At 41.1% G+C, this 24,739-nt stretch overlaps 1 protein-coding gene across 2 annotated transcripts; it reads left to right on the top strand.

The window, feature by feature from the left end:
* The first annotated feature begins 603 nt into the window (after positions 1-603).
* LOC132426682 (cyclin-dependent kinase inhibitor 2A) lies at positions 604-24,739 on the top strand. 2 transcript variants are annotated; one of them, XM_060013479.1, is made up of 3 exons: positions 604-740; positions 21,958-22,264; positions 24,531-24,739. In XM_060013479.1, exons 2-3 carry the CDS (start codon positions 21,961-21,963, stop codon positions 24,554-24,556), a joined length of 330 nt encoding a protein of 109 aa, XP_059869462.1. In that variant the 5' UTR covers positions 604-740; positions 21,958-21,960; the 3' UTR covers positions 24,557-24,739. The 2 variants fall into 2 exon arrangements, with proteins under 2 accessions (XP_059869462.1, XP_059869463.1); XM_060013480.1 differs by lacking the exon at positions 604-740 and adding an exon at positions 18,567-18,695.

The raw sequence follows: 24,739 nt of genomic DNA, 5'->3' as shown, positions 1-24,739 counted from the left end.
TAATCCGGTTTGGAGAAAGGAAGAATCCCCAGCGTGGGGAGCGAGGAATAAAGGAAGGGGGACAGGGAAGCAGGGACGCGAGCTGGACCGCGGCGGTTCCTGATATGGCAGGGTCAGGTGACGGATGTTGCGAGGGGGCGGGCTGCCTGGAGATGCGTTGTGGCGTCAGGACCTTGAGCTGTCACCGCGTGGGGCGCCCGCGCGGAGGGTGGGAAGGTGGCGGCGCGGGCGGGGGGGGGGCGCGGACAGGGCGGGAAAGAGGAGGTGGGCGGGAGGGAGAGGAACCTAGGACGCTAGCTGCCCGCGCGCGCGCCTCCAGGCGCCTCAGCCCGCCTTTCCCGCGCGCGCTGGGCGCAGAACGGTTCTGGGCTCTGAGGAGGTGGGGGGCGAGCGGGCGCGCGCAGGGAAGGCGGGTGCGCGCGTGCGGGGCGGGGATGGGCTGGGGGCGGCGCGTGGGTCTCAGTTTGCTATCGGGGGGCGGGCGCCGAGCTGCCTACCTCTGAAGTCAAAAGGCGGCGCAGCGGCCGCCGAGCTCGGCGGCGGCAAGAACATGGTGCGCCGACTCTTGATCACAGTGCGGATTCGGCGCGCGTACGGCCCGCCGCGAGTCAGGGCTTTCGTCGTGCAGATCGCGCGGCCAGCGCGTGAGTGGGCAGCGCCGGTCGTGCGGGCCGCTGCGGACCTCGTGCTGATGCTAGTGAGGAGCCAGCGCAGAGCGCAGCAACCGCATCCTAGACCAGGTAGGAAAGGCCTCGAAAATCCCGGGCGCAGTCGGCCCTTGGGTGATTTTGTTTGATGTAAGCTAATACACAGATAAATCATCTCCAGACGAGGTTGGAGGAGGTTGTTTCGGCGTGGGTGGAGGCTCCTTCCACTTTCTCTCCATACGGGTTACAGTTACTTAGAGGTGCTGTTCTCCCAGTATGTGAAGCCCGGAGCCGCCTTCACACACCTCCTTAATCCCTTGAAACTCTGGGGGAAACCGGGAGATTCTAAACCCACTTTAGAAGTCAGTCACTCCTGAATTTCCTGAGTGGGAATCAGTAAACACACACACACACACACACACACACACACAAGGTGTATTTCTAAGGCACTTTATTGCGCCCTGGAGGAAAGTATCACTAACGGTCTTAGTTTTCTGGAGGCCGCCTTTTTCCTCCCCAGTCTTCCTGACTCGTCAACCCTCCCTCCTTCCAGTAGTGGAGGACGTTTGAGGGTGCGGGCTCGCACAGAGTTTAACTTCCCGAAATAGTAACATTGATCTTGATCGAAGGATCAGTAACTGCTAAGAGGAGCAATCACTTGCTTGTGCAGTCAGTGGAGAGTCAAACTTTCGCAGTGAGATGGAGGTTTCTTCTTTAGCGGCCTGGTATATCTAAGTACTTGGGACAATGCCCGTATGTTTAGCAGAAGGCAGAACTACAGTGGGGAATCTAAGGATCGCACCGATCATATTTTAGTCATCTCAGGCCCCAATTAACAGGCCCCAAATGAGGCCTACTTCTTGAAAGACAGAATTCTAGGTAGTTTTGTCCTCACATAAGATAAATCTTTACATAGTCGATGTAATTTCCTATGACGAGGATAGTTGAAATATATATATATAGCTACAATATATAGAGTCCTAATTAGAACTTGGGTAATGAATCCAAAAACAATTTAATGGGGCTTCATTTTTGTGACCTTCCTTGTGGCATTATTTCCCCATGAATATGTGTTTTGAAAAAGCAAAGGTCAGCAGAGGGGGAATTATTTTTTATTGTAACGTTAATAGACTTTTTGACATGTAAATGTAAAACTGTTAACACTATCAGTGTTTAATCAGGTGCCTCAATTTCTATTGGCAAAAATCTACAAACAATTTATAGGAAAAATACACATTTTCTTTTTCATATTATTATTAAAGTTCAGGGGATTTTTTGGAATTAGTAGAAGGAGCTTGTAAAGAATTTCAAGGCATGTTGCTGATCTTGATTTCAGTTCATTTTAAAACATTAACAGGATACTATTTTTTAAAACGGTGCTTTATCCGTACCAGCAAGCATTTAGCCACTATGATGTGTTTTTGAATATCTTAGTTTTTTAATATTATTCTCTATATAAAGTTATTTTATTTAAATTATTAAGTTGCATCCAAAACTCTATAGTAACAAAGTAGAAAAATTTAATCTATGTAAATACTGTAATTATGTGTTTTCTATTTTAGGAATACATAATATAATATTGTGATTATTTTAAGTTAGAGAAATATTCATTTTATAATATATTTATTGTATAAGTGTTAAAAATATAAAAATGATAGATTCATTGAGAATAGCCATTCATTTCTTGTTATTTAGGTATAAATCAATTTTCAGGAATGAAAGTTATTTTTAATTGCATTGACTATATGAAAAGCCCAATTTTCAGCAAATATCTGAAGACAGAACACATGACGTAGATAGAATAGAATATGTTTTGAAAATATGTGCAATTCTCCAACTTCATATATAAAATTTTACACATATACAAACATCTAGAAGTATTAATTATAAGTGACATGTAATTATATATTTCACATTAATATATATTATGTCTATGGTTATACTGATTTAAGAATATATATGGGTGGTAATTATGTTGGGACTCATACAATTCCTTGAGAGCAATAGTGCTAAAAACTAACTTGTATGAATTATTTAATACTAATGCAGACCTGTAAGGTGTTATTATTTTAACATATTTTTAGAGTTTTGCAAACATGTTCATTATGACTTTTCTTATATAACTGGAAACTGTATATAATAAAATTCCACGTTACTAGTTTCTTATCCACACGTGCCTGATGAATTACGCTAATTGACTCGTTACTTCTACCTTGGTGTGTTTACAAACTAGTCATATTTTTCTGAAATTAAATATTTATTTGTTTACTGTTATGTGGGAACTCTTAGGGTTTTTCCCCTCCTTTAACAGCATAGTATCCTCTCAAGGTAAGCACTATACGGTTAGCATAAACAATTATTCCCAATGTGTACATGATCCCTAGCTTGTATTATGTTCTAAATGAACAATAATTCTTTCAGACATCAAGATTTAATATTCACTTACTTCTTTGGGGACTCTTGAATTTTAAAAAGTCCATTCTCATCCTAAGGTAACAACAACACAGCCTATTGCTGTCTATATCCAACAGTATTTTACAGGTCTGCTAATTACATGTTAGTTCATCACAAGTAACTAACACGGTAGGGTTAAGCTAAACCATTTTCCCAACATGTGAATGACACCTGATAGTAAAGTGATCTACATCATCTCAAAAATACCTTCTTAAAGGAAGGCTGAACATTTGGCCCAGTGTTTTTGCTCTTTTAAAACCTTTAGTACTTTTTGAGAAGCATGACAATCTCACTTGCCCCAGTCCATCCTAAAACACCCTAGGCCAGAGAATCCTTCTCTCTGCTACAAAATCCAACCTCATAAAGAGTTTTTATGGTGCTTTATTTCTACAGTTTAAATAATGTAAACAATGGGTATAGTTTCATTTTCTAAACATAAAATTATAATATTGAATAGCTTTAAAAAAAACTACAGTTTTCTAAATTCTGATTTTCACATACCTGATGACTAATATTGTGTCTGTTTATTGACTGAAGATTAATGCACTTTCCTAAACACCTCACTGGCAAGAACATTTTTACATTATGTATCAAGAACTTGTAAAATATCCATATACTTTTATTCAGTTTTTCTATATGTAGGCATTATTTTAAGGAAAGAAAGATTCTGACAAAGAGCAATACAAACAGATAAATAGTAGCAGGAAATTGAAAATTGCCTAAAATTCTAGCAATCACATTGTTAAATTATGTTCAATTATACCTATACTCTGGAATTATGGTCTGAAATATTTCAGCTGGAATGTAACAGACAATCATCATGTTTTTGGAGAATATTTAATAGAATGTAAAATTATTACATTATAAAGGTAGGTGATTTCCTTTTTTAAAAAAAAAAAGTAAGATTTAAAGCAATAAACAATTCTTATTCTTGCTTTTCCTCTCCGTCTCTCTCTGTTTCTCTCGTTCTTTCTCTACACATACACATACATACGCACACACACACAGCAATGTATCAGAATATCTATAGTGGCTTCCTCAGGATGGTTGGTGATCTTTATTTCTTCATTACACTTTTGTGTCTTCCAAAGTGCTATGACCATCACCAGTTTAAAAAAAAAAAGTTATTTTCATACAGTACAGATGAACTAAGAGCTTACTTAGCGTTAGTTGGGGAAGGAGTGAGAAAGGGTGAGGAAAATAAGTTGTACGCGTATCCTATATAAGAAGGTGGCTTTAAGGTCTGGAGAAAGCCTGAGAGGGTTCTGACTTCAGACTTTAGGGCACGCTGTGCCTATTCACAACGTAGTTCGTTTTTAAATAAATGATAAATGCGTGGCTATACCTGTTTCCAAGGCGCCTGGGTGTTAGGCCTCTCTGGTCCCAGCACTTGCCCCTCCTCGGGATCCCCTTCTCCCAAGTCCTCCCTGGACGACTTCAGGGTGGGGCTCTCCACTTCCCAGAGCTGGGCTGGGGTCGCAGCGGGTGTCCCCAGGACCCCAGAGTAGGAAGTGAGACTCGAAGTTGCTCGGACCTCGCCTCCTTCACCTCTCAACTCCAACCACCCTCCTTGACTCATCCCTCACCCTCTCAATTCTTAGAGATGCTTCGGATGCCGGAGATTTTATTGGCCGCTGGGGTAGGACACAGGCCCACTTATCACCTAACTCCGCGAACGCACCCAGCCCTTCTATTTTTAGCCTCCTCTGGGCCTCGCCCCTCACCCCAACTATTGCCGCAGGTAATATTTCATTAGAGTAACAGAGCAGAGCAGGAGTTAAACGCAGAGCAGGATGGGGGCTGCCCTGGGTGAGGAAGGGGTGGGGACAGGCGGAGTCTGAGTGGGCTTCGTGGCTTCCAGAGGGGTGCAAGGTATGACAGGGGACATCTCTGTGTCACCTCCCCCAGCGTGAAACTGACTAGGCCTTTTTTTCTGGAAGGGAGGGAGCGGGATGGGACAGGTTCACTCCGAGGCACGGAACGGAACGAGAGATGGTGAGGTGCACTTCCAAGACTAGGCGGCTATTCCATTACCTTCCAGGCTAGGTGGTGACCAGAGTATTGAAAGGCCTCGTTTTCTTTGTTTCTCTGTCTGGGGTGCAAGGTGGTATAAAGAATGGACCGTCATATTTTTCTAGTGATGATGTCTCTCAATAGTTTTCTTCTTATACTGAAGCTTTCCTCATGTTTGTAAACTTTCTCCTTTAGTCAAGACATTCAAATAAAATCATTTATTAGAATGAAAAAACATGAGTCAGTATTAAAATAAGGTCAACTTCTATGTCAGTAAGCCAACCAATGGAGAAAACCTTAGGAATAAATAAAGGCTTTGTTCATAGGAGAAGGAAGGTCCTTTTAAAGACTGCTCCATCTTAGAAAATGCCCACCAATCTGGGGTCTCCGCAGAGTCACCATATCCTAATTCATGGTATTTCACTGTGTGTTCAGCAATCCCATGTGTATTGACAATTGTTGAATTTACTAAATGTCAATAACATTTGTTTTTTAAAGAAAGAAGGATTGAAGAAAATCTCTGCCTGTCAGTGCAGTTTTCTATTTCATAAACCCTGGAATGATTGTTGCAGTTGGGTAGAACTACATAATCAGAAAGAAGTGATAAAGGAGAAAAAATTAAAATGTCAACTACAAGATTTAAAATTACAGTGCCTCAGAGGTCCTTTGAAAAAGAATAAGTTGATTTTTATTTTTTATCACAAATGACTTTTTAATTCTTCTTCAACTAGCTCTCAATTTTCCCTTTTACCTTCAAAAAGAAAATCTCAGAATTTATTTACATGGTTGCGAAGCCAGTAGGAGTTTTTCCTCAGGGAAAAAAAGTTTTGTAGATTGTAGAGGTTCAGAACTATATGAACAAAGACATATAATCTCTTAAACAAATTGCAACTAATAAAATTGTGCAATCAGAGTGGTGTTAATATATATGCCCTTACTTTCTTAATTTAAGCTTGAGAATAATGTGACGTCAAAGAAGTAAGGCAAAGGTTATCAGCAGCATCCTTACCTGGGCTGCTGTTTAAAATACATATTTCTGGAGCTCATCCTCAGAATATGTGATTCAGCAGATTTGCTATGTGTCCCAAGAATCTGCATTTTAAAGCATTTAAGGGGGATTCTGTTAGGAGGTGGCTCCTTGGGACAAATATGGCCAACATTGCTTTTTTAAACCTTATTTTTGCTCATTTATTTTTGAATCGAGGTTCAGCCTTTTAGATAAGATTTAAAATTTTAGAATCACACTTTGGGTGCCAGGAAGGACACTGAGAATCTGAATAAATCATTGGAGGAGCTATTTTACCAAATGAAGGATACCCTTTATTATTATTATGTGATCCTTCATCTGAATTGGAAAAAATTATCTCTTAGATGCCAGATCTCTACAATCAGAACACATTTTGGGGCGAAGAATGTAACAGAATACACTTGTGCATTAAAGCTTGTAGCACCAGCCAGAAAATTTCCACAAAAGACATCACCTTTTTGAAACACTACATACACTTACTGTTGTTTACATAGGATGGATGGTCCTCGATAGATAGATAGATAGAGTAATAAGTAATAAGGGATTTCTTTTATTTTACTTTATCTTCCAAACCAGAAACCAGGCAGTAAACATAACAACATAAAATTATGTAAGAGAAGAAAAAGAAAACATAAAAGTATTCCACAGATTTAAATTATATTTATTTATGAGCAAGGCAAAATTGCAGTAGAACGTAGCCATAACAGAATAAAGCACTTATAGATAAAATGAGCAGTCTTTGTGTCTATAAAAGCACATTGATGAGGGAGAAATATGTAGAATAATGTAAGCTAAAGAATAATTTGCCATTATAAGTAAAACTAAAATATTATGCCTTCCAACTTATAATCATAATTTTTCTGCTTTTCAACTACATTTTTTTAATGTTACACCTGTTACTTTGCTGATGTATCGGGGGGGGGGGGAAGCTTACGTTTTACTTTCTTTTTTTGAGTGCCACCATTTTCTTGCTCTGAATCTCTCAGGCTGCCAGACCATCTGACTCAGCAATTGTACAACTCTTTCACCCAATTTAAAGAAACAGCAGCTATCCAAACACAATGAATCCCCCCAGTTGCAAATCTTTCCCAACCTGTAGAACTAGCAGTGTATTTTAATTCTGAAATAATTGTTAAATATACATACAACATGGGACACTTTGAATTTTACTCCATTCAATTTACATGCTGAATAATTGAAACTGAATATATTTTATGTAACACAATTTTTGAAAGAAGCTTATTGAAACTTTCTTCTAAAAGCATATGGTCAAGTTTGTTTTCTCTTTTCCCTCAAAATAATTATGAGGAGCTTAACAGTAATAGAGCACGTCAACTTACATTATCTTATTTAATTGTCACATTATCCTTATGTTTTAGGGATTTTATTGTCTCATTTCATGGACTGGAGACTGAGGCTCTGATAGGTTGCATGGTCTGTCAAAAGTCATTGACTAGTAACTCGTGCCAATTTGAACTAGGCGTGCTTCTTGCCCCAAATGCCCTAACTTAGCCCTTTATAACTGCCTCTTGAGTGAATACATGTTTTATATATATATATATATATATATATATATATATATATATATATATATATATATATGCACATATATATACCTATATGTGTGTATATATGTATATGGTTTCAGTTCCATCTCTTATAGTTAGTTGTTGTTTTGTAAATTGCTTAACTCCCTTGGATCTCTGTTTTACTCAGCATCAGCCACATATGTTCTAGCAAATATATATTTAATGAGGTGAATGAAAAGTTCTGAAAAATAGGGCAGTTTAATAACTGAAGTCCTAAAAGTCATTGAATCTCATAATAAAACAAGAAAATTAACTTCTTTCAGAAATTCATTTCTTGCCCAGAATAAAACTAATTCAAAACTCCCTTATAAATTAAGTATAAATTACTCACACTTCAATTTAAGAGCAGTAAATAGGAAACCTATGCACCAGCATAGGAATCACTTGAAGCACGAAGTAGAAATGTCACTTTCTTGGAATATATGATCTGTGATTAGATTCCATTTCCTTTACTTACTAGCTGTGTGGTATTAGGACTAAGTACTTAAAGCTCTCAATGCTTCCACTTTCTTATCTGTAAACCTAAGGTGGTACCCTATAGTACTCATCCATTAAGAACTAGATAAAATAGTATATGCAAAGAGATGTTTGCATATACTATCACATACATTTGATATGTATGATACATACATACAAATGTATGTATCACATACATTTGTCAATTATTGTTAAAGTGCCTAATTAAACTAATCCTTAAAAGTACATTAGTTTACTTTTACAGTAAATGCCTTCTTAACTATAATTTAATTATTTAGAGTAGCTAGAAATTCCTCAACTCCATTTTAAAGAACATGCATATCATAATAAAAATATATTTATTCAAATCCCTGGCATATTCCAAGGTGTCAGGTAAATTTGTACAAAAAATCATTGTAAACTTGTACAGAAGCCCAATATGATGGCCTTTACAGTGTGATTCTAAACTTTTCTAGTGTTCGTAATTACTAAATAGCTATTAAACGATAGTCATGAACTTGTTTTCTAAGATAAGAAATTAAATTAGTTTTAGAAAACTGAAAAAAGTTATTAACTTGCCTTCAATTTATCAAAAAATTCAATAACCCCAAATAATAATTTCTGGAGGGAACACTGAGATAATGGGCTCTCAATTCCTTCAGAACAGTTGCTGCAGTCTGAATATCTGAATCAATAGCTTCGGCACAGAATTTTCTAAAAACTCTTTAGTGTGAAGAGTGTGCATGCGTGCGTGCGTGTGTGTGTGTGTGTGTGTGTGTGTGTGTGTGTGTGGTGGAAGGAAAGAGGGGAAGAAGCATTAAAGTCATCCTCAAAACCTCCAAAATGTCTGCTTTGGAAGGTGGCCTGCAGCTATTATTCACATTTAGTAGGATATCAAAGAGACAAAATATGTTAAATATACTTCCTTAGGCAAAATTGACTTAGGTATATAAAATTAGTGCAGAGAAACATAAAGTATGCTCTGTTATCATTGCCTTTAAAAAATGAAGTCTGGGAGTTATCATCTTAACCATAAGAAAGAGAAATATAAAACTATACCCTCAACCCTGAGACTCAAAGGAAAACATCAGTGGGAATGTTAAATCTGTAAGTGAAAGGTGCTAAAACATGAATAGGAAGCATTTTCTGATTTATTCAGGATTGATGTATATCATCATGAAGTTGATTCCTTCCAGAGGAGTTTAATCCCATATTGGGTGAAGAATGTGACTCCAGGAAGAGTGATCCAACACAGAAAATTTTCTTATGATCTTTTACAATATCAGAGGATAGTTTGGCTTCAGAATTTTCAGAAGTCCAGGAAAGGCAAAAAAAAAAAAAAGATAACAGTTAGACTCTAGAGCTCCAAGAAGGCAGGCTACTCTTAAGGGATAGTTGTGGGGAGGGTGGTAACTAGGTCTCCCTTTGAAGAGGAAAGCTTCAATATAGATGTTTCCCCGAAATCAGAGTATCCTAAATCATCGTTAAACCCAGTCAATCAACCATGAACACTCAACTTCCACCAAGAGTGAAAACTGAACACAATATTACTGCTCTGTGAGTTTCACTTTCTCAAGGTAATAATAGCACATACAAGCATCAGCAGGATAGGCAGAAATGGAATACTCTATGTGTTCAAGGTTAACAATGAAGAGAGCAACACGTGTTTGAAAGGAGAAAATCTGTGCAATCAGGGAGGAAAACGAGGGAGGTGGGGAATAGAGGTTTAGAGAAGGTAAACTTTATAATTTCTCCTATAATTTTGCCTATAGCTTCCCCATTGTACTTTCTACTTGAACTGCACTCCAAGGACTGGCTGTGGGTAGCAATGAACGCAGAGGAAACATTGAACACAGTGACACACTCCATCATCACTTCCCATGATTTCATGAAAGTTTTTGTGGAAGTACTTTTATTATAACACAGCCAACTTTATTACAAAGAAGCTCTGTTTTCATGGGGTTAGAATCAAAGAAGACAGAGTTAATCACACTTTCTGGAAGGGAGTTTGCTTGTTCAAACCACAGATACCTGCCAGAATGTATAGTAATGAGAAAAAAATACCCAAGAGGAAATTGACTTTGATGGCCTAAATGAATAAGAAGATAGTAAATGTCATATCCTTGAAAAAAAAAGTAAGTTCCATTTATTGAGAGCCCACTGTGTGCCTAGATTTTTCTATATCTGACATTCTTTATTCCTTATAATAACCCTATGAACTATGTTTTATTCCCCACTTTGAGAGGTGAGGAAATGGAGGATCAGAAAGTTTATGTAATTTATTCAAGTCGGCAGAACTGGTAAATGAGGGATGAGGGCTACCTGAGTATGCAGACTGAGATTGTCCCATTACCTATGCTGCATTTGTGTCTTCTCCAAGATTATTATTTAAGGCTGTGGTTGGCATCCTCACCAACCACATTTGTCGCAGTCAGTGTAAGTAGCTGTGGCCATAGAAAGAACATGAAGAGAGGACTGGGTTTAAGACCTGCAGGAAACACTTATTTGCTGGGTAACCATGGCAATGCACACCCCTCCATTTCCTTATCTATAAATCATAGGGGTAGCTTTATGAAAAACAATTTTTCAATATGTGTCACAAGACTTAGATTCTTTGAAAACCTGCAGTACTATTTGTTGTAGCAATTAGAAACACCTTAAATATATGACAACAGGAGCATCAGTAGGTAAACTGGAGCTTTTTTTCCCCAGTGGAGTATGTTGTAGCTATTAAAAGTAGTGTTTATAAAGCAATTTTGGAGAATTTGGGAAAATGCTCTAATGATGAGTGAAAGGAAAAACTCATTTCAAAATTGTACTATATCCACAAGCACTGAGCAAGGATGAAAGACAGGAAGGAAATATTTCAAAATGTTATTGTTTCCGTGTAGTATAATTTTTCATTTTCTTTATGAAGCTCATTTCTTACATTTTTTTACATATGTGAACTATAATCAGGAAAAAATCATTCAAAAATGAGAGGACTGGATTAAGTCACTTTGAGGGACTTCAAGATCCAAATTTCTATCACTATGTGTATGATTATCCAAGAATAATCACACAGAAGCACAGTAATTCCCGAAGGTGGAAATCCTGTCACCTTGGGTCCAGAATTTACAACCTGCCTGATGGCACAGTTCTCAAAGAAAAGAAAGCATTGCTGAGTTGTCCACCATGTCCTGTACAAATCAATTAGCAGGGAAACGTAGTGGGGAGAGTGTGCACCTCTCAGACAGAACTGGGAACCTTGAGCTTGGACTCCATCTCCTTGTACCTTATGACTTAAGCACTCTGGGCTTCTTTTCTAATTAATGAAGAAAGGATACTACTCTGTATTCCACAGGACAGTCATGGGAAATGACATATGTAAAGCTGCTTAATGCTTATCACATAGTTGGGGTTCAATAAATGGTAGCCATTATGATTTTGCTGGCAACTTTGAATGCATTTTCTATTGTTTCTGTTTCTGTCTGTCTGTCTCTCTCCTGTAATTATATGCTTTACTTATTTTTTCCCTCAGGATGAGGCTAATTCTAATTCTCCATATCTGTGCATGTAAACAAATTATGCACGTATGCACACAAATACATACTGTATCTATTGATATATATATATATATATATATACATACCATATATACATAGAGAGAGAGAGAGAGAGACACACACACACACACACACACACACACACACACACACACACACAGTGCTAGTCTTTTAGTTTTTTTCAACTGGCCAAGTAGCCACAAATAGGCATAAGTAATTCAACAAAAGAAACTTCTCAACAAACAAAAACAGACATTTACAAAACAATTGAGTTAGGGAGTGATTGTTTTCATGAGCTTCAAAGGTTCCTCATTTCACAAGACTCCACTCTAGAGATATTTTTAAGAGTAAACTCCTTACATAGATTTAAAATTACATTTGTTTTGCACACAATTTAGAAAAGACATCTGCTATATAACAAGTTATCCTCAAAATGATCTTGGGAAGATGATGATAGATACTACAGATTCTATACCCAGTTAATACTTTGGAAAATAAGACTGAAAAATTAGGACTTACCTATAATTATGTATCAGGTTTATAATAAGTTAAAGGGATTTTGAGTTTTGTGCTCTTTGCCCAAATCCTGTTTGAGCAGGAAGATAAATTTTACAATAACTGAGTGAAAGTGAAAAGAGCTATCATAGAGTCCCTAAAAGAGTGCCTTATTCGTAGCAGATACTCAATAATTGTGCTGTATTAAATTTAGTTAGAGAATAGTAAAAAGGTAAAGAAAATATCCTCCATCTTGAATTTTCCAAAGATCTAATCCCTGGGGGCACATTCCTGTGTCTTAACTAACCTGTGACAGAGGTCTGCTCTTTTTCTCAGAGGTCTCCCTTTTTGTTAAAGTTACCTTTTATCCTTGTGGGAAAATAAATAATTAAAGGAAAACCTTGCATTTGTTGCCATTTTTCACCCAAGAAAGTCCTTCCTTCCCATTTAAAATACCCAGATCGGACACTGAGCCCTTAGAATTCTTACCCAGGGGCACTTTGAGGGGCACTTTTCTTAGCTGAACAACTATCTCTTGAGGTACAGTTGTTATTATGCCCACTTTGTAGATGCAGATATCAAAGCCAGAATAAAGTATTACTTTCTCAAGGTAATAAAGTCGGTGGTGGAGCTAGGCCTGTGGTCTTTACTTTGGCAACTCTTTCTATATTAAAAGGGGTACATGAAATTATTCTTCCGTTGCTTTAGTCTTCAAATAATCCTCTACCGCACCCAGCATTCCACCCTAGAGCCCATCTATTCAGGCTTAACCCAGCTATGTCCAGAAGCTCCATTAACAGAGCATACCTGCTCTGATAAGCTATTTCCTAAGAAGGTCTTGTTAATTATTGGATCCTCTCCAGACCCTGAAATGCAACATCTTTTTCCTGGTAACACAGGTCTGAATTGTCAGTTGTCAGAGCGCATCCTCCTTCTCCTATACTGTTAATGTAGGCTCCCCTAAAGCGTGCATTCCAATTCCGGACCAACTTCCTCCTCCAGAGAATCAAACATGTCGATGGTTGCTACCAATTTACCCTCTTGACTAAGGACCCTTCTTTTTTTGTATACACAACTTAAAGCCAAGTGCCTGACATATAGTATGAACTCAGTTACTCTTTGTCAAATAAGGTTATGAATGATGGTTTTCAGAAAAGCAATGCTCAATGCTTATTTGTCTAATAAAATGTATTATGTTTACTTAATTAATTATATGGCTAATATATGCATATAGTACAAAATCCAAACAATACAAGTTGTAGAGTGTGACAAGAAAATCACATGCCCATCCCAGTTCCCCATTTCTTCTCCCCACAGTTAACAGACTTTTCTATATCTGTCCAGAGGTATTCTATATATATTTTATTTTTAACCTCAAACTATATTTTGAACAATTCTTTTATAACAATACTAATATTAAATATGGTAAACAGATGTATGCTTTTGTGTGTATTGCCTCACTTGATATAATAACCTCATGAGATATAAAGGTAGAGCAAGATAGAGTCCATTTTAAGGATATGGACGTTGAAGCTAAGAATAGCCTCAAAGGATTTCACAATCAAAAAGCATGTTGATAGTCAAATCAGGACTGTCACTTGGTCCCAGTTCAGAGCTGTTTATCCAATACCCTTTATTTTCCTCATAAAATGATGTTAGTTTACATATGATGTATTTGTATATTATGCATATCATACCTTGCCAATCCTGCAGTGCCTTGTAAGAACCAGAACCTAATTTCAGAATACTACCTTCTCAAATGTCTTTCTTTCTCTTTCTGGTGATGTGTTGAATTAATGTTCACATCTAGAATACTATTCTTGGATTTGTAGGGTCACAGGAGCACCATCATTGCAAGGCTTCCTTTAATTTAAAGAGTCAGGTGCCCCTCTAGTGTCACCGACCCTCAGCTGGGTTCTCCAGGCTGATGAAAAGCCTTCTAAGTCTGACTTAGCCCATCCCTCTTTCCTCATAACATATCCTAAACCTTCAGCACTCTCACTTCCTAGCCCACCATCTTATCATCACTGAAAACAAGCCAGCCTCTTTGTTCATGGAAGGAAGTGTTTCAACTTCCTCCCTGCCCTGACCTTTTCTCCCTTCTCAAATCTAGCTGAATCTCCTGCATCCAAATTTGTGATGACTCCCTGTGCCTTATATTCCTTTGCTTCCTTACTTTTTAGATGGCTCAGGTCCTCAGAAATACCCTATCTTGCCTATGTCCTCAGTTTCTCTTTTTTTTCTCTCTCCTAACTGTTCTTCCTGTCACCTGGCACTTTTCCTTTAGGGTATGTGTGTGCTCAGGCCTCTTGCACCTTCCCTCTGCCTCCCCTCACCACTCACTGCCTTGAGCTATCACAGCTAACCTGTGAAAGAGTAGCCTGCACAGAGCGTCCCCACTTCCTCGGCATCCCATTCACTCCTGGTTTTCCTCCTGACACTCTGAGCAGCACTTAGCAGACGGCTTTGCAGGCTTTTCTTCCAGAAGTTTATTTTTCCTGTTTCTCACCATGCATTCCAGTAAATTACTTTCAGTTTTCCCAAACTTCTTTGCTCTCACTTCTGCCTGGAACATCTTTCTTCTTCTTTTCCATCTTTATACTCCTACACTTTTCAAGACTAAGGTGAGCTTCCAGCATCCATGAAGACTTTGCCTAAGCCACCAGAATGAGTTTGGTTCCATTTGCATTTTCTTGTGTCATCCTCTGTTTCCCTTTGCTCTTCTACACACATTACACATAATGCATCATTTAATCCCTACAACAACTCTTTGAGGCGAGTACTATTATCCCAGTTATACAAATGAAAAAACTGAGGTCCAGGTACATTAAGTTACTTTGTTATAGAGCAATTAAGTGCAAAGTCTAGATCTGAACCCAGGCATTCCAACTCAAGCCCATATGTTTAACATCTTCTACCCACCCCCTGCACTCTACCTTTAACCTGTGAGCTTGTTGAATGAACATTCATTTTTTAAATGAATAATCTTAAAAAACTGATCAGAATTGAGACAGGTTTTTATTTCATAGTATAGATTTTCAAAACTGCCAACACAGCACAAACCTAAATAAGGCCATGACATCCTCAGGGAAGAAGAGAAGAAAGAAAGTTTGAGGAGGGTAATGGAAATAACCAACAAACTTTAGAATTTTGGAAGCTTTTTGACATACATCGCCTTATTTTATCATTCCATGAAATATATTATGACTCCATTTTACACATGGGGAATCTGAGACTGGGATAACCAGCACCAGGATCCTGGGCTTTATATTTTATTTCTTCTGAGGGTTTTCCCCTCAGGTCTGAGCTGATATACATGAGTAAATTGGGAGTTTGGTAGTTCTTTAAAAGAAAAACTAGGAAAGCTTTCATACTATTATTAACTACTTATTTACACAAGATTTCCAGTGGAGTATGGGATCAACTTCCAGAACAAAGGGGCCATACTCAAGGATACCATAATCTTTGGGGAACTCAACTGTAAGTGCTGGAGCTAATGCATACATGTCTAAAACCTGCTCTTGAAGAAAGTCAATCTCCATGTCTGTATATAACGCATCCAAGGGATGTTTTTATATGGTTTTATCACCCATTTCCTCCAGTAACCGTCCAATATATTGTATGAGAGTTTAAAGAGTTCCTGATGTAGGAATCCATAGTTGAGTTTTAGAAGAATTTCTGAATTCCCTAAAAGTTATATGTGCCAGTGAACACACTTTTTAAATAAAATTGCATACTTTATTTTTTGAGGAGAGGATATATAGCTTTCAACAGGTTCTCCAAAGGGCCTACTCTCCCTGCCCTAAGATTAGGAACCATCATTTTAGTGATGAGAACTAATTTTGATATTAGTCCAAAAAGCCGGACATATTACAAGGGAAATCTGTTCCCTCCATCCCATCACCACAACGGCTATTTTCCCCTCCCCCATGATACAATACCTTAAGCTACATTAAAAAAATTTTATGTTCTCTACCACAGTTTGAATTTTCCACACCATTGTTGCCCTAATAATTGAGAGGTGCCTGGAGGAAAATATAAATGGCACAGTGATGGATTTTTTATAATGGATTTGATACCCCATAAGTGTTTTAATTGGCATCGCTTAAAACTTCATGTGTTGCCTAATCTAACAGCAACTGAAAGTACAGTCAGGTATTCTGGGTCTTCAGGAGGAGTCAAGTCTGTCATACGGAGTGAAGTAAGTCAGAAAGAGAAAAACGAATACCGTATGCTAACGCATATATATGGGATCTTAAAAAAAGGTTCTGAAGAACCTAGGGGCAGGAAAGGCATAAAGACGCAGACGTAGAGAATGGACTTGAGGACATGGGGAGGGGGAAGGGTAAGCTGGGACGAAGTGAGAGAGTGGCATGGATATATATACACTACCAAATGTAAAATAGATAGCTAGTGGGAAGCAGCCGCATAGCACAGGGAGATCAGCTCGGTGCTTTGTGACCACCTAGAGGGGCGGGATAGGGAGGGTGGGAGGGAGAAGCAAGAGGGAGGAGATATGGGGATATATGTATATGTATAGCTGATTCACTTTGTTATAAAGCAGAAACTAACACACCATTGTAAAGCAATTATACTCCAATAAAGATGTTAAAAAAAAAAGAGGAGTCAAGCAGGTACTGAAACATAACTTTTAAAATAGAGCTGGGTTATGTAGTAGACAGATGAAGCATGTGATTAAGGCATCTGCAAAGCCTGAGCAACCCAGTCTTTTAAAAAAGTATATATATATGTGTGTGTGTGGTGTGTGTGTATATATATATGTATATATATATGTGTGTGTGTGTGTGTGTGTGTGTGTGTGTGTAATAACCACAGGATAAATTAGAAACTTGGATTTTCTTTTGCTTATTATCCTTTTCATTCTGTTAAACTTTTCATTAAATATGTCGGCTTTTGGAGGATGTCTATCATTGTTTCGGTGATTAAGGTCTTCTTGCCTTCCCTTTTATATAATATGGATAATTCTACCCAAAGCATTTTCTTCTTTGTGTCTCATAACAGGATTGCAAAAGAATCCTCAAAATGGATAATTTAAGAGCTAACAGGCATTAGCTTAGGATGTGTGACACTGTTCTAAATACTTATGGGTATATCAATTCATTTAAAACTCAGAACAGTCCTATTAAGTAGGGACGACTCTTATCCCCCCCACCCCGCATTTTATAACTAAGAAAATTTTAAGGTTTGTCCAGTAGGAAGGAGAGGTGTAGGGGGCGGGGCAGAAGCGGCGCCAGGACAGTGTGTGAGCCTGGTCTCTGAATCAACTTTGAATGCAACTCTGCCCCTAGAGCGCTGAGCACTTTTTCTGGTCTAGGAGGAATTATTTATTAAGAACGGAGCCTATCAGCCCAGTGACTCCCTTGCCACTTTCCTATCTGCGTATAGGCAGAAATCTCCACCATCCCTGTTAAATAGACCTCATCTTCTCGGAGCCAGCCCGTATACTAGGCACTAGTACCAGGCATTGTGTAAGCCTCGGAAACGCTCTCTCCCGACATCCGTTTTCATGTGTGTGGAGGGAGGGAGGCACAGGCTGGCGGGTGAGCCCACTCTCCAAAATGAACGTTTGAGCTAGAATTTCTGGCATAGCAGAGCCAGCGCGCGATATCCAAGTGCTGAGTGTTGGAGGGGGAGTGTGTCGTCTGAAAGAAGGGAAGGCTCATGGTGGCATGGGTGATATCGATCCTCGGCTCTTACCGCGAGGACAGGCTGGCCGTTTCTTCTGATTAAAAGAGGAAGCAATACTTTGCCTAGGACACCAAACACATTGGTTCGAACTTGGCAGTTAGGAATCCCGTGCAGCTCTCTAATGCCAGGCAGGGCGTACACGCAAGGAATTTCGCTTTGGTGGAACGAACTCGCTCAGAGCTGCGCGTGCGCCTCTGCTGGGGGTGGGGGCGCAGCGCTGGGAGGAGGGCGCGGGGGACGCGGGGAGGGGGGCAGGTGGGAGGGTCCTGGGTGCCCTCCAGCCGGGGCTCCGCCGCGCTCCAGGGGCGGACCGCTTCCGGCCGGTGCCCCCAGGCGGGCGGGCGGAGGACTCGTGACTGCGGAGGCATGAAGTGGGGCCGGTTCAGCGGTGTCTCATTTGCAGCGCGTTAGGAGCAAAAGGCGCCTCCTGGAAGAACGCGTGGAGGGCGCTCTCCGGGGTGGAAAGAGTCCGCGGGAGGAGTCGAGGAGCGGAGTCTGGGGGCCGCTTCCGCGGGCCCTGGAGGAGGGAAAAGGAGGGGCGGGCTGCTCCCGGGCGGCCGGGGCGGGCCGCCTGCACTCCAAGGAGGCGGGAGAGGGAGAGTGAGGGAGCGAGGGGCGAGCGTTGGGGAGCAGCATGGAGACCTCGGCTGACTGGCTGGCCACCGCCGCCGCCCGGGGCCGGGCTGACGAGGTGCGAGCGCTGCTCGAGGCGGGGGCGCCGGCCCACGCGCCGAACCGTTACGGTCGGAGCCCGATTCAGGTAGGTCGGCAGGCCTGCCGCGGGAAGGTGGAGGCGGAGCGGGGCGGGGGGATGGCGGGCGACTTAGAAGGACGAGGTTGGCCGGTGGATCGGAACCAGGTAAGCGTTTCTTGGTAAAGGGGAGACTTCCTGGGAAGTTTTCAGACGGAGGTCGGAGTCGGAGACCTCCTCTCGGCGACGCCCAGGGGGCTCAGGAAGCCACCGGAGGACTGAAAAGCACATGGGGTTCAGATCTCTAGACTGGTATGAAGATCTAGAGGGGAGAGCCTATTTGTGTTCATATAAACCGAGGTATGTTCTTCATCAGATGCGAAATTGACGAACATTTGGGGTAAGAGTTTAAAGAAATGGAAGATTTGCTGGACCACTTAACCCCAACTCACTGAATGGGGAATGGAGCTGATCATCTTCTTTGTTGGGAGTGGGGGGAGGGATTTCAGTGGAAATCTCCTGCTGTGTATGTTGGAATAAAGGTCGATTGAAATTTTTCAGAAGTAACTACACATCGTGTTTGTTTTTTTTAACCGAGTAAGGAAAATATATGCTTGTTAGGAAATAGACATATCTGAAGAAAAACGTTAATGTAACCTTGCCTGAAATAATGCTGTCAATTTAGTTAACCACTTGGGGAGTATCTCCTATCATTTTGGGTATTTTAAACTTACTTGATATAGGTTAATTTATTTGAGAGTTTTCAATTCCTCAGAGTTTAAAAATGTCATTTCTCCCCTCCCCACTCTAGCTTTGTGTGTGTGAGGGTGTGTTGAGTTCGTTTTTCTGTTGTTTTTCGCCTTCACTAACTTCCTAAATCTGAGGCTAAAGACACATTCTTCTTGGCAGTCACTACCCTTGTTTTACGCCCAGTTTTGACAATGATTTCTGATTCTGAAAAACAAAATTTATATGAAGCAAATGCACATTGCAAAAACTCCAGCCTAACAAGACAAAGGAAAAGTAACTCCACTTGGAACTTAACAGATTTCACAAGTGAATCTTCCTTTCCTGAAACTATGCTACACAGGATAAATTTTACACACTTTTAGATACAGATATAAAAATAAAACTAAAATGCCTTCAAATTTGAGATTATTTGGGATTTGAAATGTGGAGAGATTTGGGGAGAGAAAGGTTGAATGGTTGTAGAAGAGAAGCATTGAGTCCTTTTTAAAAAATGCATGCCTGAGTCATAATTAGATATCTCTAAAATTTTGCCAGCACCTTGCAGACTGGGCGTTCAGCCTTCGAGTTCTAGAAGGTGTTAGATGAGACCTTATTGTTTAAATACAAAAAGAAAGTTGGATAATTAATTTTAAATCATTTTTAAAATAGGATAAAAGCATAAACAAAAGGGGGTATGATTTTAGTTTTGAACCCTAACCAAATTTGTGTTTAATAGAAAAATACTTAGTTTATAGAAAAATTTTAATTACTAAATTAAATTTAGGTCATCAAGTTAACTTAGGCACCCTATAAATATTAGTTTGTTTGTTTAAGTTTCTTTTTGCTTTGGATTGCTATTGTTTAAGTATTTAAATGTTATGTTACTGTGGCATATAATAAAACATTTAAAACCAATTTTATGACTAAGATGAAGGACTTTATTTATCCAACCCAACTAATATATTTTCACTTGCATTATATACAGGAATGGAAGTGTACAGACATGTACTAGCTCTGGCACTTGCAGTAGAGCTTCCAAAACATTATGACATCATCCTTGGGTGTAGCCCCTTTGTTCTGGAAATTAACCCATAATCTATTAGAAATCTAATAGTGTAAATAAGTAGTTAATAATATTGTGACAGTTTCACCAGTTTTTCTTTTAAAACAATTCTTTCTTCTAATGCACTGCATTAGTTTTTCTTTCTTTTTGTAGCTGTAAGTTGGTTCACTTATATTTTCTCTCTGTCTTTTTGAAAATTAAATCAGTTTCACTTTCTCCAGGACAGGAATCAACAAACATACTGTAACTTGGTATGATTCTGTTACGATTGGTTTGGACAGATTAATTTGTGTTGAATACAGAATGTAACTAAAAATAAGTAATTCCTCTTTATACAGTCACTATGGTCTAGCTAATATAACCAAATAATGGTTACCCTAAAAAAAGAATAGTCTACCACCACCATGCACCATGTAACACTCAAACTGTAAGGTTGCCGTGATTGTGAACACCATTTCAAAATTCCTCTTTAGTAAGGGCTTTGTATCAAAGATTATTTAGGAGCCAAATGAGGTGAGCACCCCCCTACTTAGTGAACTCTCAGAGTGTAATCTTGGAAGGTGTCTGAGTTTCCTATTTCTGCTATAACAAATTACCACAAATTTAGTATCAACATAAATTTACTATTTCATGTTCCTGGAAGTCAGAAGTCTAAAATGGATCCACGGGGTTGCACTCCTGTTGGGAGTTCTAAGGAAGAATCCATTTCCTTGTCTTTTCTAACGTCTGGTGACAGTCAACTTTCCTTGGCTCTTGGCCCCTGCATCTTCTCTCTGACCTCTGCTTCCATTCTTATATCTTCTCTCTGACTGTGTCCTTTTTATAAGGAAACATGTAATTAAGTTGAGCCCACCCTGACAATACAAGTTAATCTCCCTCAAAATCCTTAATTTAACCACATCTGCAAAGTCCCCTTTGCCATATAAGGTAATATATTCACAGCTTTTGAGTGTTAGGAAGTGGACATCTTTGGGGGGCATTATTTAGTTTACCAGAAGAAGGAATTTTAGGGCTGGTTAGACAAACTTTCTCATTTTATTCTTAAAGAAATTGAAGTTTAACGTTCAGGGAAACCAAGGGTAGCTTAAAGTTTTGCAAGAATTAAGTTTTTGTCATTTTTTTTCTTTTTCATTTTTGCTTTTAAACAATTACCACGTTCTGGGCTTGGATATACAGCAGTGAACCATAGAAAATCTCCGAGCCTTACATAATTTCATATCAAAATGAGGAAGAAAATAGAGGAGGTTAGGCTGTAGTAAAAGCCAGCTTGTTCCTCACCCTTTTGCTGTTGTCTGTGACTCTGGCAGTTTTCTGTGCGTGGCTGGAACCCTGCAGAACGTTGGAGAATATAACAGAATGTGTACAGAAAAATGGAATAGGTAGGAGAACTGGCTAAGCGAGCTGGTAACTGAAAGAAAGTAGTAACTAGACACCTGTGGCTTGTAAGGGCGTCTGCACGGGCTGGGGGCTCCGCAAATAGTTTCTTTAATCCTGCCCTTGTCCCCACCCCGGTCCTGACCGCTCTGCTCTCTCCGGCAGGTCATGATGATGGGCAGCGCCCGCGTGGCCGAGCTGCTGCTGCTCCACGGTGCGGACCCCAACTGCGCGGACCCCGCCACCCTCACCCGACCCGTGCACGACGCCGCCCGGGAGGGCTTCCTGGACACGTTGGTGGCGCTGCACCGAGCCGGGGCGCGGCTGGACGTGCGCGACGCCTGGGGCCGCCTGCCCGTGGACCTGGCTGAGGAGCGGGGCCACCGCGACGTCGCCCGCTACCTGCGCGCGGCTGCAGGGGGCACCGAAGGCGGGAGCCACGCCCGCGCAGACTCCGCGGAAGGTCCCTCAGGTGAGGTGGCTGATCCACGAGTTTGAACTCAGCTTCCGCAGCCCAGCGCACTCACTTTTCGGAAGAGAAAGTTGGGCCCAGGAGACTAGGGTATTTGGTCCTACCTCAGCTCACCCTGCCAACCCGTGGGACAACTCCAGTCTCCCGATCGCGCTGCCTCGTTAGGACTGCAGACGGGAAATAGCCCAAGATGGACTGTCGCACGTTAAAGCCCATCCCATAAACCGTGCCTCCCATCCCCTAAACACTTGAGAACCAGACGGTGGAAAATTGAGCACTCCGGAGGCTAGAGGTCTAGTGGCCCCTCTTCCTGCAAATTAGCTGGCTAGCAGCATCCTTTCAACGGCCCCCAGTTTCCCCACTAGTTTAACAAGGTCGCTGAACCAACCCTGGAATTTCCAAAGCCAACTGCGCGTGGCATCATCTGGCAAAGATCTATCATTCCCGGCTCTATTGCAAAACTCTGCTAAATCCGACCTTCCGCTCTATGCGGTGGAGTTTTTCAGAGCTCCCCCAGTGGGTTCTGAGGGCGACTGGGATGGAGACCTCGCCAACTCTCGCAGTCTGCACACTGGGATTCGCTGTACTCTCTGAGAAACAGAGACTCTCTTAAGCTTTTCCCTCTCTTAAGCATTCTGTTATGATGGATATGTGGACCTCCTTCCCTTTTCCTACGACCACGATGACTTCTTTTCCCTTGGCCCATTTCCCCCACCTCACTCCTACCTGCTTAAAGTACCAACTTTACTCTGACTTTTTTCTGAAGGGGGAATCATTTTATCTACCTATCTATCTATCTACCTACCTACCTACCTACCTATCTATCTATAGCAATATACGAAATTACGCGAAAATTTAAGGTAAACCCTGACTTCGAAGAGACTGAAATCTATCGTATTTTGGCTCAGAACTGGGGCACTAGGCTCCCTGTGCCTTAGGCGAGCCTAGGAGGACAGAGTAGAAAGGCTTGCTCTGGACCTTTGGGAGATGTCTTGAGTGCTAGGCCTTGGGTGTGAGAGGCACCCATATCTCCTTTAGCCTGCCACCCTCTCTCTCCTCCAGCTGAAACTTCCGTATGGAATGCGGCATAGGACTAGGGGCCAATCACAGGGCTGTTGGGCGGAGCAAGAACTGGGAAGAGCTGAAGAGAAGGATTTAGATGATCGAGTTGGGCCACAGGCAAATGAATAATCAAACCTAAGATATTTAACCCAGGTACACACCATCCCTCCCTCCTTCCCTTCCTCCCTCCCTTCCTTCCTTCCTATTTTTTAAGTTCCTACTTGCGTGATCAGCCCCGTTCTAGATCAGACACAAAAGTGAATAGGACAAAATGGGAATCCTGCCCTCATAGAGCTTACATTCTGGGAAGTAGATTTTTAAGCAATATAACTGTATTTCGAAGAGTGAGTTTGTAAAACCGATGTGGTGGATAAGAGTGAAGTGTGAATAGGCGGGGAGACTATCTTAAGAGTGGTCAGAGAACCTGAGTCATGAGAAGAGATTAGCCACGGGAGGCAGAGAAACTCGAGTGCAAAAACTTACATGAAAAAGAGCGTGACAGTTTAAGAGGACCCAAAGGCCAGCTGGAGCGAGTACACGAGATCAAAGAGGAGGGCAGAGGCCAGATAACGTAGTAGTGGCCCTGTAAGTCAAAAAAAAAAAAAAAGGATGTTAGGTCAAAACATGGATTTTGTTCTAGAAACGTTAGGAAGCCATTAGCAGGTTTGGGAGATAGGGTCTGGGAAAGAAGATACGACTGGAACGAAAGGTTCTCACACTGCGGAGCGCCCCTGAGACTGAGGTGCTCTTTGGTTATGCGAGTTCGCCGAATCGCTGTGCGTCAGGTGCAAGAGATACCTGGGGACGTTCGAAGGGCAAAGCGACCCCTTCACCTCCAGTCGCCTGGCATTATGTGTGGCAAACAACTTGGCACTCGTTATAGACCTGCTTGGTTCTCGCAACCCCGCAAGTTGCGCGGCTGCTCTCTCCCTGCCCTCGTCGGGCGCGTCCCGAGAGCGGGAGCGGCCTGGCGAGCCCGGAGCAGCCCGGCGGGTCAAGCGGACGCGCTGCGAGATCGGGAAGGCTCGAGAGTGCGGCGGCGGCTGGGAGGGTCCAGACTCCCTAGACAGACGCTGGGCTGAGGGTTGGTGGATGTTAAGAAGCTGTGTCTGCATAGCCAGTGGGGGGCTGCGATAGAGGAGGGAGGGGTCGCACGTCTTTGACTTCTGGTTTCTAATGTCTTTTTTCTTTCTGCCGTCTACAGACAGTCCCGCCCTAAAGAATCCTTGAAATCTAGAGACACTTCGACTACGTATTTGATCTTCAGTCGTCGAAGTTTGAATACAAGAACTACCCCCACCGTATCTGTCTTCCCTGCGTAGTTCCAATTCATCAAATAACGCTTTTTAAAAATTGGAACTGCCTCCCCCTTCCTTCCCTTAAATTTTGCTATAAAATTAAAAAAACAACAAA

Source organism: Delphinus delphis, chromosome 6 (genome assembly GCF_949987515.2).
Source record: "Delphinus delphis chromosome 6, mDelDel1.2, whole genome shotgun sequence".
Classification (NCBI taxonomy): Eukaryota; Metazoa; Chordata; class Mammalia; order Artiodactyla; family Delphinidae; genus Delphinus; species Delphinus delphis.
This window is presented reverse-complemented; position numbering and strand designations above follow the sequence as displayed.